Source organism: Penicillium macrosclerotiorum (genome assembly GCF_028827735.1).
Source record: "Penicillium macrosclerotiorum strain IBT 26536 chromosome Unknown utg000008l_segment0_segment0, whole genome shotgun sequence".
NCBI classification, from domain to species: Eukaryota; Fungi; Ascomycota; class Eurotiomycetes; order Eurotiales; family Aspergillaceae; genus Penicillium; species Penicillium macrosclerotiorum.
In genome coordinates, this window is record NW_026643087.1 from 1281961 (window position 1) to 1300785 (window position 18825).

Below are 18825 nucleotides of genomic sequence, written 5' to 3' on the forward strand. Positions count from 1 at the left end.
GATTACCAAAACCAAACGGACCTTGAACATTAAGATGCTTCAGTACAGTCAGAGTTGAGATCAGGTGCCGCCTCTCTGACTTCATATCGCTTAATGATGCTAAGTGCGGCCAAGTCCCGCCACGAGGAATGGCGCTTCCCAAAATGGACTGGCCAAGAAACCGACCCCTGCCGGCAAAGTAGATACGTAATACTAACTTCTAACTAATTGGTTTCATGTTCATCAGATAAAAAGGATCAGTAGACGTTTCAGCACTGGGAACAGAATGATATATTTATCAAATATTTCTGGTTATCAGGTCCGCAACTAATCAAAAGGGTCACTGCGTGTTGTATGACCAATTGCTGATTCCATCAGTAAAGAGGAAGAATATAAAAAATACCAAGGGCAATAACTTTGAGATCCTGAACATAGGCCGTGAGATAATGCAAATTTAAGCCTATGCATACTAGAAGCTGGTAGCGCCATGACTGATCGCCAGAGCATAAAAGCAACCACTTTAAGAGTTGGAGCAGTCGAACCTTATATCATAATTGAGGCTAGATTAAATAAATCATATTTCATAGAAAGCAAGTGGGAATTTCTCGGTTTTATTAGATGCCTGAAAACTGGATATATCAGACTAGGGAATATAAACTAATCTTATTCCCCCTTCCAGAACCTTTCCACTACAACAAGAATAAATCCAACATCAAACGACCAGCATAAATGTCAATTATGGACATAGAAGAGCTCTGAACCCAGGGCAGAGAGGCAACATATGAGGCTACACGGAGAACCCATCACCCTTTAAACCATATAATTTGCTCAATGTAGTTGGTTTAAGCTTGAACGATCTTGGGCGACCAAGACAAAAAGACACGAATGATCTATGTAAATTTACAATTTGAAGCAAGCCTGATTGATTGTTCAAACGCCAGCCCTGTCAAACTCTTTCGATCTCCACCCCCACAGGCTTTTCAATCCGCTCTGTATTGAGAGTCCGGTGATGTCCTGGGAGAACCGGGTATCCACGGGACTCAAAAACACCTCCAGTGAGGCCGCCATTATCGAAGAGATGGTCAACATCCTCAAGCTCGAGCCCCTTGGTCTCGGGGAAGAAGAAATATACCATTGGGATCTGAAGAGGGTTAGTATTGATCGATGGGCCGGTTCATGAAGCTTACGTACCCATGCAAAACAGAAACAAGCAAAGATAATGAATGTTCGCCAGCTGATATTATCGATCGCGGTCGGGGTAACTTGAACAACGATGACTGGTATAATTAGCAACGATGGTTACAGGCTGGCTTATTTCAACAACATCAACTCACAGACACACATCCAGTTCACAAAACCTGCAAACGCCTGACCACGAGCACGGATACGAGTAGTGGTAATTTCACTTGGGTAAAACCTGCAATCCATGTTAGCAACTGCGATGGATTAAAAAAGAGGCTGAAGACAAACCATGGAACGGGCAGATATCCGATACCCAGGAAAAGCTGGAAGATAAAGACAAATACGGTCGCAGCATATGCGCAGGACTGAGTGCCAGTAGACAAGAGGATTGAAACCATGACAAAACAAAAGCAAAGTCCAGCAGCAGAGACCATCAAAGATGTTCGTCGGCCAAACCGATCCATGCTCCATAAAGGAATGATTGATCCAACCAGATACGCAAGAGATGTACAGCCGCCAAGGATCAACGAAAGGTTGCGTGAAAGATTCATGGCATTTTGATAAACTATGGGTGCATAGTAATTGATCATGTTGGATCCTAAAATAAATTAGTGGTCTGAAGTTGGTGCAGCGTGATGATTGGATTCCTACCTGTGAATTGCTGTTGCACGTTGACCAGACCCGCAAGAATCATCCGACGCAGATTTTGGACCTTGCCTCCGCTTAATAGCTCCTTGTACTGGAATGGACCACCAGCTGACTCAATTTCGATGGCAGTCTCAATCTGCCGACGCAGTTGCACCACTTCGGGAGTGGATTCGTTTGCAGGCTGCTCGGACTGAAGACGGGCCAAGACCGAAGCTGCTTCATCACTGCGATCTTGTTCACAGAGCCACCGAGGGGTATCTGGTAACGGGACCATCTGTAATACTAAGCAGACAGCGAAGAATGCTTGGAAGCTGATCGGGAATCTCCATTGGACGGGAGAGCTGATGAAACTGAGTCCATAGTCGATCCAGTAGGCAATACAGAGTCCAATGATTGTCACTGTTCCTTGCGCTGACAGAAGTCTACCTCGAAGTTCGGGGCGAGCCATCTCTGAGAAATGATAAGAAGATCAGTCAATGAATTTCTTTCTGAGCCTCTTCGTGCCCAGAGGACGAGAGCATGTAGCTTGAACTGTCACTTACCACTTTGGTAGGTTGGCACCGTGCTGCTGTTAATGCCATTTCCGAAACCAGTCACGACTCTACCGACTAGAAACTGCGCTCTCCCATAAGAAGAACCTAAAATGATCGTGCCGATGACCATGGTAGCACCTCCAGCCATGATCATCTTCTTCCGGCCGGCACGGTGACCGATCACAAAGGCTACTAGACATCCGACCGCACAGCCAATATCGTAGATCGAGGTTACTGTGGTCAATCAGAGTCAGTCTTGCCTTAGCTACGTTCCAGGCATGCCTTGTGACATACAGATGCCCTGCATAGTGGCATTTGGGTGACCGAACTGCTTCCCAAACTCGTTATCCGCTCCGACCAAGCCACTCATGACACCTTGGTCATATCCTAGGAGAAGAAACGCCTGACAGCTTGCCGCTGTATTTCTCACAGTCAGTATTCCTCATGGCACAAATGACTCAAACTGGTCAAGGGAAGACTCGAAATACCTGTCACGGCCCAATGTAAATATTTCCCACGCAGCTGGCCCATAATTCTCGATGGTTTCTTGACAATTTCTCGGTCTCAGACTGGACAGAGAAGAAAGCTGTTCCGAGATCGTGGACTCCGGGGCCCCAGGACTTTTTCTCCACCATTTTTGGAACGGATTGGGACCCCGGTGATCTTCGTCTCTCGCGATGGTGTTAGCCCGAGTGCTGTGGCTCGGGGCAATTCACCCCGGAGTCATTGTGGGGGTTGCACTCGCCTGATTAGCCGAAAGGCAAAATCCGGGGTCTTTGGCAGGGTGAAAGCGTGGCAAATGCTGCGCAACAGGGGAAACCGTGGGCAAAGAATAGTGGGGCCGAGCTTCACCGGGCGATTCCTCGCTTCCCCGCACGCCGTGGCTGACGTGGTCGCCTTGTGGTTGGAAGACAAGACGCCCGAGTGAGATAAGCCTCGCGCCAGCGTCAACACGCACTTGAGCTTGATGGACGCCACCGACGCCTCCCGCTTCCTGAAGAATCGGCAGCGACACCCGAAGGGACGATGGGAGTATTCATCCGTCCATAAAACAACATTTCCGTAGGGGGAGTCCAGGGTTCACTTTCACTTCAGTGGCTCAATGTGAAACAGCTTGGCTTAAATCACCAGCGAAAGGTAATTTCGAACAAGTTCGCCTGGTGAGACAAATCCACCACCGCCCTCGTTGGTGAAAGAGCAATGTGCTGCCATGGCTTATAGGATTGTGCGTTGGCCCTTAGTCACTGATAAGATCACAAAGCGTCGTAACTGACCCTGTAAAGTCGTGTGATCTAAACAGCCATAAATAGTAGCGGTATGGTCGAAAGCTGACTGTGGCTTCTCAATGTTTCCGCTTTCTACTCCTTCGGCGTATCTTTCGACAGTTGGTAGAATTTTGTCTATTTCTGTTTTATCATGCCATAAGGTTGTAGCCCTAGCAGATTACTAGGAGGAAATTGTTAGCCAGAATGTTATAGTAACTGAGTAGACTAACCTAAATACTACAGTTGGCCAAACTTCATTGGTAAATCCTAACCCAAGGTGAATGAATTTCATGCCTATTTTGATGTTGATACTATTATTCTTCACTCTCGAGAAATGTTTTCGAATCGAACATACAGAATTAGGGACTAGATATCAACATTCACCACGATACACGATACACCCCTTTTTTAACCTTATGTGTTGCTTTTGGTTGATAGTATCGAAACGAAAAAAAGCAATTCTGCGAGAAGGTGAAAGAACTATGTAGATCGATCATACAGACTATTGGTATAGGAAAACCAAAATATATTGGGAGTCGATAGACCAGATTACAATTTCAATTCTCATGAAAGACAAGAGAAGATAATCATTATCAGTAAAGTGTGGCTGCTCCCACGAATCGACAGAACTCTGACCATAACGACGGTCAGTATGCCCGGCTTTCTGCTGGGACACTTTCAATAGCTTGCTGTCATATTACTTCACTGTAAAATCATAAATTACTTGGAAATCCGAATAAAGAGTCTCCTAAAAAGATCCCCCAGTTGGAACAGCACGTACCGTTATTGTTCCTATGTGCTGCGGAGCAATTCTTTCTCATATTTTCGTTGAAGTCGCCCACCAAGACGTTTGACTTGGCCCGCGTCTATACATGTTCAAAGACTTTACCATAAGAGTCTGAGTAAATGTAAATCTTCATATGGCCAGTGGAATGAAATGTGATGCTTCCGGCATCATTTTCTTCCTGAAGTTGTTTCATTCATTTCAGTCTGTATCTATTGTACTAGAAAGCAAAATAAAATTTCAAGTTCTAACTGATAACAGGGGGACTCTGATGAACTAGGCACCCTTTACCGCTTCCTGGGAACCGGGGCCCATATAACAACTCAATCCCCAAAGAAAAAAAAATGAATATATAACAGGATGAACGAATATAAATTGTAAATGCAATACCAGGAAAGAAAAAGAAGAAATTATGCAGCATCAGCAATGATCACCTCAGCAGCCTTCTCGCTTATCATGTAGATTGGTAGGGCGATGTAGTAACCGGGAATTTTTGGAAAGACCGATGCATCAACGACACGAAGACCTTCGACGCCACGGACACGGAAGTCGGAATCCAGCACGGCCTTAGAGTCTCCGTCTTCTCCGATAGGAGCAGTACAACAGGCATGGTGTCCCCAGGCCTCTCTCTTGATGAAGTCTTTCAGCTCACTTTCTGTGGTGACGTTGGGGCCAGGCCAGACCTCCTCGAAACCCCCATCTAGGGGAATAAGATCATCGAAGATAGTCCGCGAGAATTCCATGGCCTCATAAACTGCCTGCAGATCTTTCTCGTCGGCATCATCTGTGGTCACACCAGTATCGAAAGAATTGAAGTTGATGATAGGCATATCACGAGGATCTGTAGATCGCAGCTCGACTGTGCCAGCATTATTACGGCTCCGTGACTTCAGTGTAATCCAGGTCCAGTGCTGAGCATCTTTCAGGCCCTCGTATGAGTAGTTTGGATAATAGCCGGGAAAGTTTGCAGGCGCTCCCGAGATCAAGAGGTCAGGTTCATCCTCTGCAGTCGAGGATTTGCGAATGATGGCGATGGCAATCCCGTTGGTGCCATATGTGCCTCTAAACAACGGGTCGTTCTCCCATTGCTCTAGACAAGGGTCTGGGAGGGTGTACATGAAAGTACATTTGGAGGTGAGTACGAAATCAGTAGGAGATTTGCCAACTAATCCCGTCTCATATCGATCCTGAAGATTAGAACCCACGCCAGGCAAGTCAACAAGGGTTGTGATATTGAACTTGGACAACTCCTCCTTGGGGCCAATACCACTCAGCTTCAATAACTGAGGAGTATTGAACGATCCGGCAGATAAAATTACTTCACGTGCAGCGTTCACACTCCCCGGTGTCCCATTGGAAGACGAAGTCCGAGAGGCTCGAGGATCAGCACGATAAAGACTTTGTCCCCGAAGGTAGTCAACGCCGGTTGCACGTGGAACGGCTCCAGTGGTGTCAAATCGAACATTGGTAACCAGGGTGTTCAATTGGAGATCCAGATGGTACTTGCGCGAGCCATCTGAATTAACAGCATTGATTGTTGTCATAAGGAAGTCCCGAGGTCCTGTTCTCTTATACTCTGGAACATCAACGGCAAGAGGTACTTGATATGGTCCCGTTTCATAATCGCGCGTCGGTGAAGGATTATTCAGATCTCGCAACAAAACCTCTGCGAGACCGGTCACAGTTGTGATCAATTTCCCCAGCAAAGACTGACCCGCTGCTGTTGCACCAGCGAGGATCAGGGAAAGAAGCTTTTGATCTTCAATAACGAGGCGCAAATCCGTCAGGCTTGTTGTGAGCCATCCATCAAACCCATGGCCTACAAGACTGCTGGGAAGATATCGATTGCGCTCCAGTCTTTCGAAATATTGACGCATATTGGCAGCGGACCATGAATCATTTCCGGTGAGGGCAGCCAGATGCTCCCAGTCGTTTTCGTACGGATAGATAGTGCTGTCAATATTCTAGTGAGCCACTGCTGTGAAAACATTTTAATCAATACTTGGATGGCTTCAGGCTCACATCATTGCATTATGGGCGGAGCATCCTCCCAAAGTACCTGCCCGAGGGTATAAGATACCCAAAGGCTCAGAGCCAGCTGGTGGGTTTTTGCCCACATGAAGTTCTCCAGAGGGCGCCCTGTAAGTCATTTTGGAATCTTCTTCTTGGCGTGTAAGGTTTGAGTAGTGGTTTACAAAGTAATCCCACTTCATAGGCTCGAATTCGGTTGACTGAAGCTGCAATGCTGGAACCTGTTGATGAGTGGCATTGCCTTGATCATCTCCTGCATCTAGAAGGAGAACTTTATATCCAGCGATAGCCAGCCGAGCTGCTAAGGGACCGCCTCCAGGGCCAGATCCCACGACAACATAATCATACTCGGTGGTACTGGCACCTGATGAAGCATCGTCTGAGGATCGCTTGAATGTGTTGTAATGTTGATGATCCCGGTGATTGTTCCTAATTTTTTCATCAGATACATCTCAAAAAGAACCATTTGACCCTTCACTTACCTCGCCAAGGCGAGAGTAAGAGTGGAAAATACCCCGACCACCACAGATAGACGCATGGTGACGACGGGTAGCAAGAAAAAAAAAGGACTGAAAGAAGGTCAAATAAGCTCAAAATTCAAACAAAATAAAATAAGGAACGAATTGGAAGAAAGAAATGGCTTTCCGGTCAAGCTCCGTCTGTTTCGGTTTGATCCTTTATAAAGCTATACTCAACGTTCTAGGTGACCTGCACCAAGCCATACCCTTGTTGGACGCACGATGTGCTTGTGCCCCTGACATGTTTTAGATAATGGATCGACCTACAATTTCCCCATTCTAACGGCTTCCTAACGGCTTCCTTCTTGCCATGCCGTTTATCCAAACCGTTGTTCCGTCACAATACGACGTAAGTTCGTACAAGTGCTAAAACTAGCTAACAAGCTCTTTGCCGAGGAACGGCTCTGTCGCGTATTTACCCTGGTATGGACTATTTGCTTGTGGTCAGACATAATCTGGACCCTGACATGTTTAGCCATAGTCATTCTACCCAATCAACAAGGACCCGCCTTTTCTCTAAACCCACCGCTCAGTAGGCCCTCGTGGCTGAACTCCGCCCCACTTCGTTCGCCATGCCGATCACACGGCTTATGAAGCCACCAATTTAACAGCAACGGCGACGTTAGTCCATTTGAGGAAACAGGTGCTAGCCTCAACATGTCAAAATTTTCATTTTTGGGGGGTATATCCTTTACTGAAGCTAATATGCGGTATGGATCCGACTTAGCGAGCCAATTTTCCTAATACAGAAACGAACGACTTGTAAGAAGTGCGGTACTTTTGTTTTGGCATTTTTCACAACCCCACTCACTGAAAAGACAGGCTCGTCACGAAAGGTAAGTGAGTTATTCAAAGCCCCTGAATGAATAAACAGCTGCCATCCCCTCTATCTCCTTCTGGCTTGATAGTTGTTAGTGGTTGTGCCTCTGCTTGAATCTCTCAGTTCATTATCATTTCAGCCGTAGTATCGTAGAATCCCATCTCGGGAATTTATACACCGCCAGGGAGGTAAATTTAATATTTTAGAAAATTTTGCGCTGCAAGAAGTGAGAGAACTCTTCTTGCTGACATTGACTTGCATAGCGCATTTTAAATAAAAGAAAATTTTATGATTGATTAATGAGTGATTTCCTTGGACCTCTTCTGATTTTACCGCCCAAATCCTTTCCTCCACTAGCCGTCACGGTGTAGATGAGCTTGACTTGAGTTGTCCAAGTCACCAAGTGGGTAAAAATGGCGGTCATCACTTTTGCTATGGGCATGCACTGCACCTTCGAATCGTGACACTGTGCCTCGGGACTGGGAGTTCATTCCATAGGATTTGGTATGTTCTGTATCTCCGAACATTCGAGGGGATACACGACGAAGGAGCGACCGAATTGCAGGTAAACAAGCACAGATGACTCCAACATCACACTCAATGGTGCTCCAGTAACCAATGCTCACATAATCCCCTTTTAATAGTTAGCAGACTTCTACTTCTTAATGAGAAATCGAAAAGGAGTCATACAAGTCAGGTTTGTGGTGGACGCGAAATGAATCAGCGAATTCAGTCGTAAGATGCTGACCAACGTAACACTAATTTCCAAGTTAGCATTTAGCGTATCTCCAACAGATGGTTACCAAATACTCACAAGATACCCAAACTGAACATGCACATCACATAAGCCTTCTTTCGCACGGAAAGGTTCAATTCATAAAGTTGCCGCAATGGGAGCACCATGACGAGCAGATCAAGTACCATGTTAAGCACAGCCGCTGCCCAGCCCTGAGCATTGATATGATTGCACTTATAATCACCCTCTCCATCCCAATGAAGCCATGCGCCAGGCAATGGCCGGCACTGAAACACTGATATCAGCACAAATGTAATCAGATAGGCGACGTTGAGCCCAATGACAATATAAGTTGCCGTTCTGAAGCGTCGGCTGGGAAAGATTCGCAAGTAAAAACAGCAAATCGATATTTTCGTGAGTGGCAGAATGCTCAAGTAGATCAATTCGTCCCAGAAGTATATCTTGAGGCAATGAATGAGCACACAAAGGAAGATTGTCTGAAACGGAGATGGACTGGGGACTAACATAAAGAATATGTGTGATATTTTTAAATGGAAGAGTCCACATATCCTTTCCCAAGCCAGTATCAGCCACTATAAAGCAGTGTCAGCGAAATAGTCAGATCAATCGACAGAAATGTTTTCCATACAAACTGCAGATAGTGCAGATAGAGGAATTAGGAGGCACTACACATTATTAGAAAAATTTGTAAACTCATCACAAGAAGAGAAAATCCTTATGCATACCATTGTCAATGCCATTGTCCAATCATCCATGCCAAAAGTACCACCACAGCATCGAAGACGTGCTACCATGCGAAGGCAAAACGCAATGAGGGCTATGATGCCACCCGCGATACCGGCGTACGAAACTGTCTTTGTTCGATCCCGAACAGGTGCTCCGCATGACGAAGTTGTCACGTTTTTAGTAGCTTGACTGTTAGTGATAGCTCTTGGATAGAATGGAGCTTCAACTCACTCAAAGATTCCCGAATTGTGCAGCTGCTGAGAACGCATTGCTCAAGCGAAGTAGTGTAATTGGCATTCGTACATAGACATATCTGGTCGGTTATGGTACATGGAGACTCCGGCAACGAAGAGATCATGCATTTGAGCTAAAAGAAATCAGTCTGTGTCAAATAAATTCATGAAAAAGGCGGGGAGGCGGCATTACGTACCGCACACGAAGGCAAGGAAGCAGCAAGCTCCTCCATCCCTGCTATTGCATACACTCCAAACAAGAGAGCCGACAGGATTGATATATTTAACATACGCATCTTGAAGACTGAAAAAAGCTTGCACTGGACAATGAGAAGTTGAATGAAAGAAATCACGTCCAATGTGACAAGATATCGACTTCAGGAAGATCTCAGTCTAGAGAGTACAGATCCGCCCCTTAATTGATACATTGAGCCCAGCAAGTTTCCCAATCAACTGATTAGCGTGCTCAATCTCCAAGCTCAAATTTCGCTCTTCTTCCTTTTAGAAGATCAAAATTTCTGCCTTTTTTTGGATACCGGGCAAGTTTTTCGGCTGTTAGTACCTGCCTCACTAGTCAAGCATGGCAGATCTTTTGCGGGATACGGTAACCGCCACAGAACTTCATATAACAGGGCCAAAATGCACTGGCCTCTTTTCTCCGCGGGTTGAATACCCATCACGAAGCCCCAAGCTGCCTCTTCATCCCAATGGCGACTTCTTGGTGTATTGAGATCTACACTCCGTGGAAGTAGCACATTGCGCTTCTATACATAATCTCTTTGATTCACGGGGCTTGTAGGGTCCAGACTGGTATTCCAAAATCGTCAAAAATAATAGGACTAGGCACAGCCCCACCAGTAGTAGGCTTTGAGGCGAATAATATGTCGATCTTCACTCGGGACTTTGACGTTTCACCCCACAGTAGCCCAGACGTTTTCCGTCCCCCGATATCCCGAACCAATTACCCCTGGCCTAAGAAGTGATATTCCTTTTTAGCGGAGGGACCAAGCAGCAAGCCTCCGTTGTTGCCCTAGGATGTTGCGGCTTGAACTCTAAACGTTGTTGTAATGTCTCCACCCCAGTCAGACTCCTTCCATTCTGAGGAAAAGATCGCTTTTTTTATCCGGTCCCCTTTTTTTATTATCTGGAGTTCCTCCATGACCGGCAAAAAGAGACCCTGATCGGCGCTGCCATTCCATCGTACAACCCGCTTTTTCCCCGAGGCTGGAAAAGTGGGACTTTCTCAACAGAAAAAGATCTGCATGGACATTGCAGATTTAGCTCTCCTTTCGCGGCAAGCCATACGGGCAAATTCCACTCCCCATCATTGAGAGGCTTGACTTCCCCTGTGGCAGCGCCTTCGAGCGGTCTAAATAGGGAGTCTCGAAGAGATCTGCGGGCTTCAACCCAATCTTGGGTGTCAACAAGGTAGCTAGTGGGAACGTTGAATCCAATTGCCGGCGCCTAGTGGGGCGTCTAATTTACGCGAACCGCCTGTGCACAATCCATACAACTCTGTATTAGGCTACATTTAGACATCCTGAACCGCAATGAAATCGGATGCACGTGTATCGGAGTTTTTGTGTTCCATGTGCCGAAAAGCCACTCAGGGGGATTCAATTGATCAGCATGATGTCGGGTTTAATCCCGTTAGTATATCCTAGAGCATACTATGTCTAAAAAACACATTCTGCTGTTCCGAACGGTCTTCTCCTCCATCTTTCTACCTGACAAATTTTCATGAATAAGCAGAGGGAAAGGTTCTAATTTTTCATCATGCGGATATTCACATCAGTTCATCTTTTGTGGTCGCTGCCATTTTCCGCCCTTGTATCAGCGTTTCCTGGCACAGAAAGCGGACATGGCGTCCACTCCAGCCATCAGGGTGTGCACAAACGGTGCCCATATGCCCGGGATCAACATGACACAAAATCCGAGAATAAAAAGAGATTTCTTTTTGATCTGATGAAGTCTCCTATAGACGGTATGCAAAAATTGAACCTATTCCAAGAGATCAAGTTGTAATCGCATCTAGTGACTGGGGAGCATTCTTTTCAACCTCCGGATTTTCAAAATGGTGACCAGCGCGGACCTTGCCCAGGTCTCAATGCGCTGGCTAACCATGGCTACATACCAAGAAGTGGCGTGGTATCAGTGAGTCACTTAATTCGCACCCAAGTTGACCTCATTCTAATTAGAGCTAGTTTGGTGAAGTGATTGCAGCTATTAACGAAGGTATTCTTTCTCGAGTTCTATTTCAAGTTTGGAAGGCTAAATTCGGTCTGCAGTTTATGGCATGGGCATTGATTTGGCTACCGTTCTCGCGATCATGGGTACTGTCTGGACAGGAGATCCCCTCTCCTTGGATCCCAGCTTCTCCATCGGTGGCCGTGATACAGGTGTCAACAATCTGCTTAACAATCTCGGCGGGCTGCTTGGTCAGGATATTTCTCAATTCTGAGTATTTGATTTTGAAAACTTACTAATACCTTCTACAGGTGAACCTCAAGGCCTTATTGGCTCCCATAACTTCATCGAAGCGGACTCATCAAACACTCGCGATGACCTCTACGTCACCGGCAACAACTACGCACTGAACATGGACAAGTTCATTTCCTGGTATAATATGTCGACCGATGGTACTTTTGACATGGATTTGATGGCAATGCGCGCAAAGATCCGTTTCGAGGAAACCATTCAGACCAATCCGAATTTCTATTATGGTCCAGTCACAGGGCTGATCGCACGCAATGCTGGTTATATATTTCCAGCCCGACTGTTCCGAAACCACTCTCACGAGAATCCTGAGGGTGTTCTGAGTAAGCCTGCCATCTTTATACAAGCAATATGACCTGGAAAGACATATCTTAACTGGCTCTAGCAAAATCTCACATCCGAAACTTCTACGGCATCTATGGAGAGGAAAACAATCTAACCTATCGTGAGGGGTGGGAAAGAATTCCTGAAAACTGGTACAAGACACCTGTGGATTACGGCCTTCTGCAGCTTAATCTCGATACAATTGACTGGATGGCGAAATATCCAGAGCTTGGAAGGTAAGCACCCATGTTGTGTTGACATTCCGGATGATCCAGATTCTGACAAGAATTTGAATATAGTGTCGGGGGTAATATGGGCACCGTGAATAGTTTTGCTGGGATTGATCTAGCAGATTTGACTGGTGGAATTTTTGATCTGACCAATCTGCTGGAAGGTAACAATTTGCTATGTTTCGTGTTTGAAGTGCTGAAATTTGCCAGCCCCAATGCGCTCTCTGGGTTGTACGCTACATTGGCCGAGCCATTGGAATTTGTCACCAACATTCTTTCTGTACCTTTGCTGAATATGACCTGTCCAGCATTTAAGGACCTTCAGATGGGCGGTAAGCCGTTTTGGGAGGCCATTCAGGATGACTTCCCTGGTGCCCTGAAGAGTGGTCGCGGGTTCTAGACCGCCATCTCTATCTGATTCTTCAGTCTTTGTATTCTTTTCATTTCACTCATTGTATTTATTTCTTATGATCCCACGATAGAGTGAGGAATCTCATTAATTAACTTGAAATTCTGACATCTTGTCTTGAGTTTGGAATAGCTTGAGTGAATATAGGTAGTATATTGTAATGAAGAAAAGCATATTTCTACGAAATCATGAAAGAATGAATATACTGATTCTGGGAAGACTTGTCTCGAATGTGTATAGTGACTGATATGTATATATATAGATTTGAGTTTCAAAGACAAAGAGATTGCGAAGTAATGCCCGCTGGTCCAGCTTCAATGCTTCAACACATTCTCGAATGCTCGGAAAATTTCTTCTGTGTTAATGATTGCCGTAACTTGATCAGATTCCCATAACTTTGGATGAATATTTCATCTTTATCTGCCATCATTTCTTCTTCCTGAGAAGGTGAAGACCTCTTTTGTTCAAATTCAGCTTGCCACTTTATCGTGTTTTCATCTGGGTCCCATTCCAGAATCTTTTCCTTCATGTTTGCCTTTTTTTGAGCCACGATCCGCTCCATTTCATCTTTTTGCTCCTCGCTCAACATATCGAGTCTATGCTTCCAAGCATTTTCTGGATTAGCTGTTGGTCCGAAAAACCGTGGATCAATATGTGTCCAATAGATTTCATCGAAGGCGAAATTCTCCCTTGCTGCATATGAAATCCAAAAGTCACCACTTTCCCAGCTCTGCCACATTGGACCTGAGAGCCGTTGCTCCTCAGTCAGCCAACCTTCTTGGACCGCCTTCTCTTCTTGCGCAATTAGGGCCTCGAGGAATATTTTGAGGCGACACTGAAATGTCTCTGACCAGCTGTCAAGGCCTAACGGCCACCATTCCGGTCGCTCAAGGAGAAGCCACCAAGGCGGCGAGCAAGAAAATTCGGCTGGAGCGGCGTATGTAAATTCCCAGTCCAACATGCCGACGACGGATTGATCGTCATCGAGAAGAACATTAGCAGGGCATAGACTGTCGCACCATAGTGTAAACGATCTGTTTTTGAGCGATGGTGTCACTAGTTTATTGTCCTGGGCGAGTTTGTGGAAGAGCTGTCGGGCAATAAACTTTCGCCGACAATCTATTTCAGAATCGATCGCATCATTCCTTTGATGTGCAAAATGCTTGATGTGAATTTCCGTAAGGGCTTTGAAGTATGCAGATGATGTATCGAAAGTGGTTTCGAGTCTCGGCAGCTCCTCTCGGGGAAGTGTTCCACTTCGCACAATTTCGTTCATGCTCAGTGACAAGGGTCGATAATTGACCTCCCATGTGAAATCATCGATCTGCTCAAGAGACCCAATCCGGGACATGGGCAGCCCAGATAATCGAAGCAAGATATCTGCCATCTTCCCATATAAATTCCTGAGCTCGTTATCATCTATCTGTGAATTGAGAATAGGGGGGTCTCGAATTGTAAGGCCCGGTGAATTCAGGGCATCGTTGAGGGTGAATCGATGTTGAATATAACCCATGTGGATGAAGGGTTCAGGCGCCTTCCATGGCATTGCTGAGGACTGGAATATGAAAGGTACTGGAATTGAGGCATGGTCGTAGATATAGCGCATCACTGCGATCTCGTTAAGAGTTTTCTCTTCAGGAAACATATGAGCTCCGGGCAGGCAGAATCGAAGCATGGAAGCCTCATATTGAGATTTTGCGTAAATGCTGACATTTCGAGATCCTGCCAGGAGCTCCCCGAACTCAGTCATAAAAATAGAGGAATGATTCTCGCCAACGAGAGCGAGTAGCGAAACCAAGTCATTCTTTTGCATCAGTTTCAGTACTCTGTACTGAGAAACTTCGTCACTTTTTTTGCATGCCATACGATCATGACACATACGTCGCTGCATATTGGCCTATTGGTCGTACCCCTGAGGGGTTGGTCCTTTGATATATCTGGGTCTTTTAAGATAAAACAGTGAGAGAGCAATGGCAAGGAAGCAGCAAGCTTGGTATCGGAGTGGAAGAGGGGCAGTTTCTTGTGGTGCAGGGATGTTGAGGGCAGGTGACTTGGAAGACAGGTGACTTGGGCTGCAGGAGAAAGTGAGGCTCTGTGCCCGTTTCTAAACCCCCTTTTTCACGCCATCTTTTGCTGTCTCAGCATCAGAAACAACTTCCTTTCTGATAATTTTCAGTGACAGGAGCATCAAGCAGACCTTCAATCCCAGATATCGAAAACTCCGACGAACGGGGATTTCGGGCTTTCCTCCACTCGTTTGAATAAATGCCTTGCAACCACAACAAATACAAATCAGGCCCACTTCCAGGTGCTAAAATAAAAAATCAGAATCCAGAAAGTCCAATATGGGTACGAGTCTCACAAGGTCTATCCTGCGTTACAGGAGTGCTGGGATGTCGCTCTTGTAATTGTGCTTCCCCTGACCGTTCCCGAAACCGAGGCCAGTTCTCCGAAGTTGTAATGCGCCTACTCCGACCCGATTTTAAATATTTTGAGCCATTGGACTCAGTTATGAGTATTGAACAGTTTTACTTGATCGAGAAAGAATCTATTTGTTTCAAGATGTAGGTTTTATTTGACTTGCGCAGTCAGATGCCATATTTCTGTAGCGCGGGAACTCAGAGATAAAAATTTTGATGATGGTATAAATCTAAGAGCTAGAGAATGTCATTTAATAGCAAATCTCAATGGTAAATACTTGGCGCACCCACTCTGAGAGAATAATATTTCAGGAAAGCCTTGAATATTGGCAGTCATTTTCGTTCACATTGGCTGAAGACGCACTGCGATATACTGTGATACAAACATTGGAAACGTGGAATAGGATGCGAAGACTAAGTCATAATCCGATTGCATCACACTTGCGAGGAATTCAGCCCTCTCCGAGTTGAGCGGTACGCATTAAAACTCCGAAATATTCTCATTATAATGAAGATGATAGATTTTCTCCATTTTGAGTGGCTATTTAACAGTACTTTGGCTGTAATGATCGTGTCAAGGTTTTTCTATAATATAGAATGGCCTCTATCAAAGGAGAGGGGAGAAAGGCGTGAAGTTTGCATTCAATATCCTGTGAGTCTCTAATACCCTGCGGCATTTGGCAATTCCTGCGGGGTATCATCCCGGAATTTGTTTGTGATCAAATTGCTGAAGGATGGCGACCATTCAACCCGCGGAGTCAGGGTTTCTACGCCCCATAGCTCAGAAATAAACTTCAGAATTGATGTGTGAGTAAACTCAGCGCTTCCCGAATTTGGTTTATTCTGAACGACGCCCTTATCCACCCAAGGGGAAATCAAAAGAGTGGGAACTCGGATACCAAGACGATCAAAACGGAAGGTGTATTCCTTTCCATCGTTGGCCTTCTCCGTATATGTCAAGTTATCTCCAGGGGGGACACCAGTAGGTGGAGAGACATGATCAGCGAACCCTCCGTGCTCGTCCCACGTGATTATAAATAGGGTTTGGTTCCACTGCGGGGAGCTGCGTAAAGCCTCATAAATGCCCTTCATGAAGTTTTCGCCCATATTAATGGGAGATTTTGGATGCATTGACATATAATCGCAGCATTCTGGATTGATCCAGGTGAACTGAGGGAGCTTGCCGGCTTTAGCATCCGTGTAAAAGCGGTCGATGGGTAGAACATTGGTCTCGCCCTTTCCAGACTTTGCGGTCCATTCATAGAAAAGGGCATCGGGCAAAAAGCTCGAGGCTCCAATATTTGTCGTATTCTCATAGTTGATCCAAGTTATATTCTTTTCGGAGAGCTGTTGAAAAATAGACTTTTGAGGTAGGCCGGAATTATAAAATACCTCTCCGTTGTCTCCATGGCCATATGAGGTGCCCGAGGTTAGGTAAGCACGGTTTGGATCAGTTGGTCCCGGAATAGATGCAAACCAACGATCGAAAAGGACATAATTCTCCGCCATAGCATTGGTCACAGGAACTAAATCGGGTGTATAATAGTTAATCACCTCCGCAGCTTCCATCATATTGTTTTGTAAGCTATACATATAGCTCTGCTCAGTAATGAAGCCATCCATAGATGGCTTGGAATCTGTATCGGGGTGATATGTGCCGAAAATCTGCATATTTCCGCCCGTAATCGTATGGTCTGGATCATCTGAGGCAATGTTCTTTGCGGTACCTGCCGCACAGACATTCTGTGAATTCGGTTGAGAAACATTTGCAGGATTGCAATAGCTATGGTTTGCTAATCCATCAATATTGGCGTTATAGGTAAAGCCACCCGCGAGCGTGTCGAAAGATCGGTTTTCTTGCACCAAAACGACAACATTCTTGATATTTCGCAGTCCAGAATTGTATGGCCGCGCGGCGACCCCAAGACCAAGGCCGAGGGTGAAAAGGATTGAGAAGGCCATCTGCAAGACTTTACTGATCCGAGTTGACTTTCAAAGGCGAACACCAATTTATAATAACATTGTATGGACTAACATAACAAGCATGAGTCTACCGAAGTTACATCGTGATCAGGGAAGGTTTTGCGGAGCCAACCGATACTGTGAGCTTGTAGATCATTAACTATTCTGAAATATCCATACCATTAAGCGGCCAATAGCCAGCTTTGAGTTATCAAAATTTGTATATCTTGATTGGTCGAATTTCATTCTTGGGGCATTGATCATCCTTGGCGCGGCAGCCAAGCGGCGCTATCTCATGATCCGTTCAAGACTGAGACATTCAACGTGTCGCACAAGAGAGTTGTATTTTTTTTGAACTAGGTCAATAAGTATAGGTAAGTTTGATTTCGCCCTTATTTGAGCCACTGCACCAACTAATCACGAGATATATCTCGACATCTGAATTTGAATACTTCTTGTTAGGCGATATAATGACATACAGGACATTAATTAGGGAAGTTTTCTATATATTTTCCCCACGGCCTGGTTACATGTTAGAAGTTTATTTAATTATGAGCGATGAAACGTTGCAGTCGCTAATGTTGATCCCTAGTCATGGCATGGACTTTCCAGATCTCGGGCGGACCGAGGAACCAAGCTTGTCGCCGAAGTTTATTGAAACACCAGTATATACTGGGTTTGATGATACACTATGCTCTATTATTACTGAATAAATGTTTAGAATAGTCTAATATACGGGCATTAGATACTATAGCATTTATAATTTAAATGCAACTCAGTTGATGTTCCCTATCAATCAATGTTATTGGGCTGCTTATTTCTAATTTTGGACTGGTTCTGCAGTCTCATAGAAGGATCAAGTGATGGGGTAAGAAAGCAAATAAATGGCTCCAGTCAGTCGTTCATAGTATCCTTTCAATCTCACTACGCTATCTCAACAAGAAATTCTAAGATTTAAAAAAAAACATGCTCGGTCAGTAGACAACAACAACGCGATGAAACTTTTGCGGACATGCCCAACTATGAACTTGCTGGTTATTATGTCAATTCTGAGGACTTATTTGACAAAGAAGTTAGTTATAATGCCTTTTAAGCATATGGAGAATATAAAAGTCCGTGAGATGCAAAAATAGTTGCGGAAATCTATTGCTTGCAATTCCTTCCTTTCCGGAATTGAAAAATCTAGTTAATACTTCCTGAGCAAGTTCCCCTGATGGGCGACAAGTAGAAAAACTATTCATATCAGCCACTGCCCGACCTTTCAGAGCCAGTGAGTAGCATATAATCCCCCGCCACTGACCTTCAGAGCAAAAAGAATTTAGCTTCACCTGCCAGAATACCAAGGATTGCAGCGATTGCTACTTTCCATATATTGAAAACGAATCATCACAGCATATTATTGGGTCTTCGAAACTCTTGAATGTGTGAAATATTAGCATCACATTCCTCTTTGATCGAAGGAGAGTTATGTCATTCTTAAACAGACCTGCGGGTGACCGAGCTTAAGG

The 18825-nt window shown here is 45.1% G+C and overlaps 6 protein-coding genes across 6 annotated transcripts; 1 reads left to right on the forward strand and 5 right to left on the reverse strand.

Moving 5' to 3' along the window:
- Nucleotides 1-925: 925 nt before the first annotated feature.
- On the reverse strand, nt 926-2873 carry N7462_008667 (sugar porter family MFS transporter; the record flags this gene model as incomplete). The annotated part of the gene is made up of 8 exons (XM_057080382.1): nt 926-1120; nt 1171-1256; nt 1314-1396; nt 1450-1759; nt 1813-2259; nt 2352-2576; nt 2637-2759; nt 2831-2873. The coding sequence occupies 8 exons, from the start codon at nt 2871-2873 to the stop codon at nt 926-928; spliced, it is 1512 nt and encodes a 503-aa protein (XP_056930710.1).
- A 1928-nt stretch (nt 2874-4801) lies between these two features.
- On the reverse strand, nt 4802-6960 carry N7462_008668 (GMC family oxidoreductase; the record flags this gene model as incomplete). The annotated part of the gene is made up of 3 exons (XM_057080383.1): nt 4802-6344; nt 6414-6851; nt 6905-6960. The coding sequence occupies 3 exons, from the start codon at nt 6958-6960 to the stop codon at nt 4802-4804; spliced, it is 2037 nt and encodes a 678-aa protein (XP_056930711.1).
- Nucleotides 6961-8113: 1153 nt separating this feature from the next.
- Nucleotides 8114-9772, reverse strand: N7462_008669 (CFEM domain-containing protein; the record flags this gene model as incomplete). Its single annotated transcript, XM_057080384.1, has 8 exons — nt 8114-8394; nt 8451-8518; nt 8575-8957; nt 9022-9089; nt 9146-9182; nt 9243-9427; nt 9475-9610; nt 9674-9772. The coding sequence occupies 8 exons, from the start codon at nt 9770-9772 to the stop codon at nt 8114-8116; spliced, it is 1257 nt and encodes a 418-aa protein (XP_056930712.1).
- Nucleotides 9773-11252: 1480 nt separating this feature from the next.
- On the forward strand, nt 11253-12926 carry N7462_008670 (peroxidase family protein; the record flags this gene model as incomplete). Its single annotated transcript, XM_057080385.1, has 7 exons — nt 11253-11460; nt 11512-11630; nt 11681-11711; nt 11765-11914; nt 11975-12295; nt 12358-12532; nt 12596-12926. 7 exons carry the CDS (start codon nt 11253-11255, stop codon nt 12924-12926), a joined length of 1335 nt encoding a protein of 444 aa, XP_056930713.1.
- Nucleotides 12927-13257: 331 nt separating this feature from the next.
- On the reverse strand, nt 13258-14826 carry N7462_008671 (uncharacterized protein; the record flags this gene model as incomplete). The annotated part of the gene is made up of 1 exon (XM_057080386.1): nt 13258-14826. The coding sequence occupies one exon, from the start codon at nt 14824-14826 to the stop codon at nt 13258-13260; it is 1569 nt and encodes a 522-aa protein (XP_056930714.1).
- A 1189-nt stretch (nt 14827-16015) lies between these two features.
- N7462_008672 (putative phosphatidylglycerol specific phospholipase) lies at nt 16016-17317 on the reverse strand (the record flags this gene model as incomplete). The annotated part of the gene is made up of 1 exon (XM_057080387.1): nt 16016-17317. The coding sequence occupies one exon, from the start codon at nt 17315-17317 to the stop codon at nt 16016-16018; it is 1302 nt and encodes a 433-aa protein (XP_056930715.1).
- Between the last annotated feature and the right edge of the window lie 1508 nt (nt 17318-18825).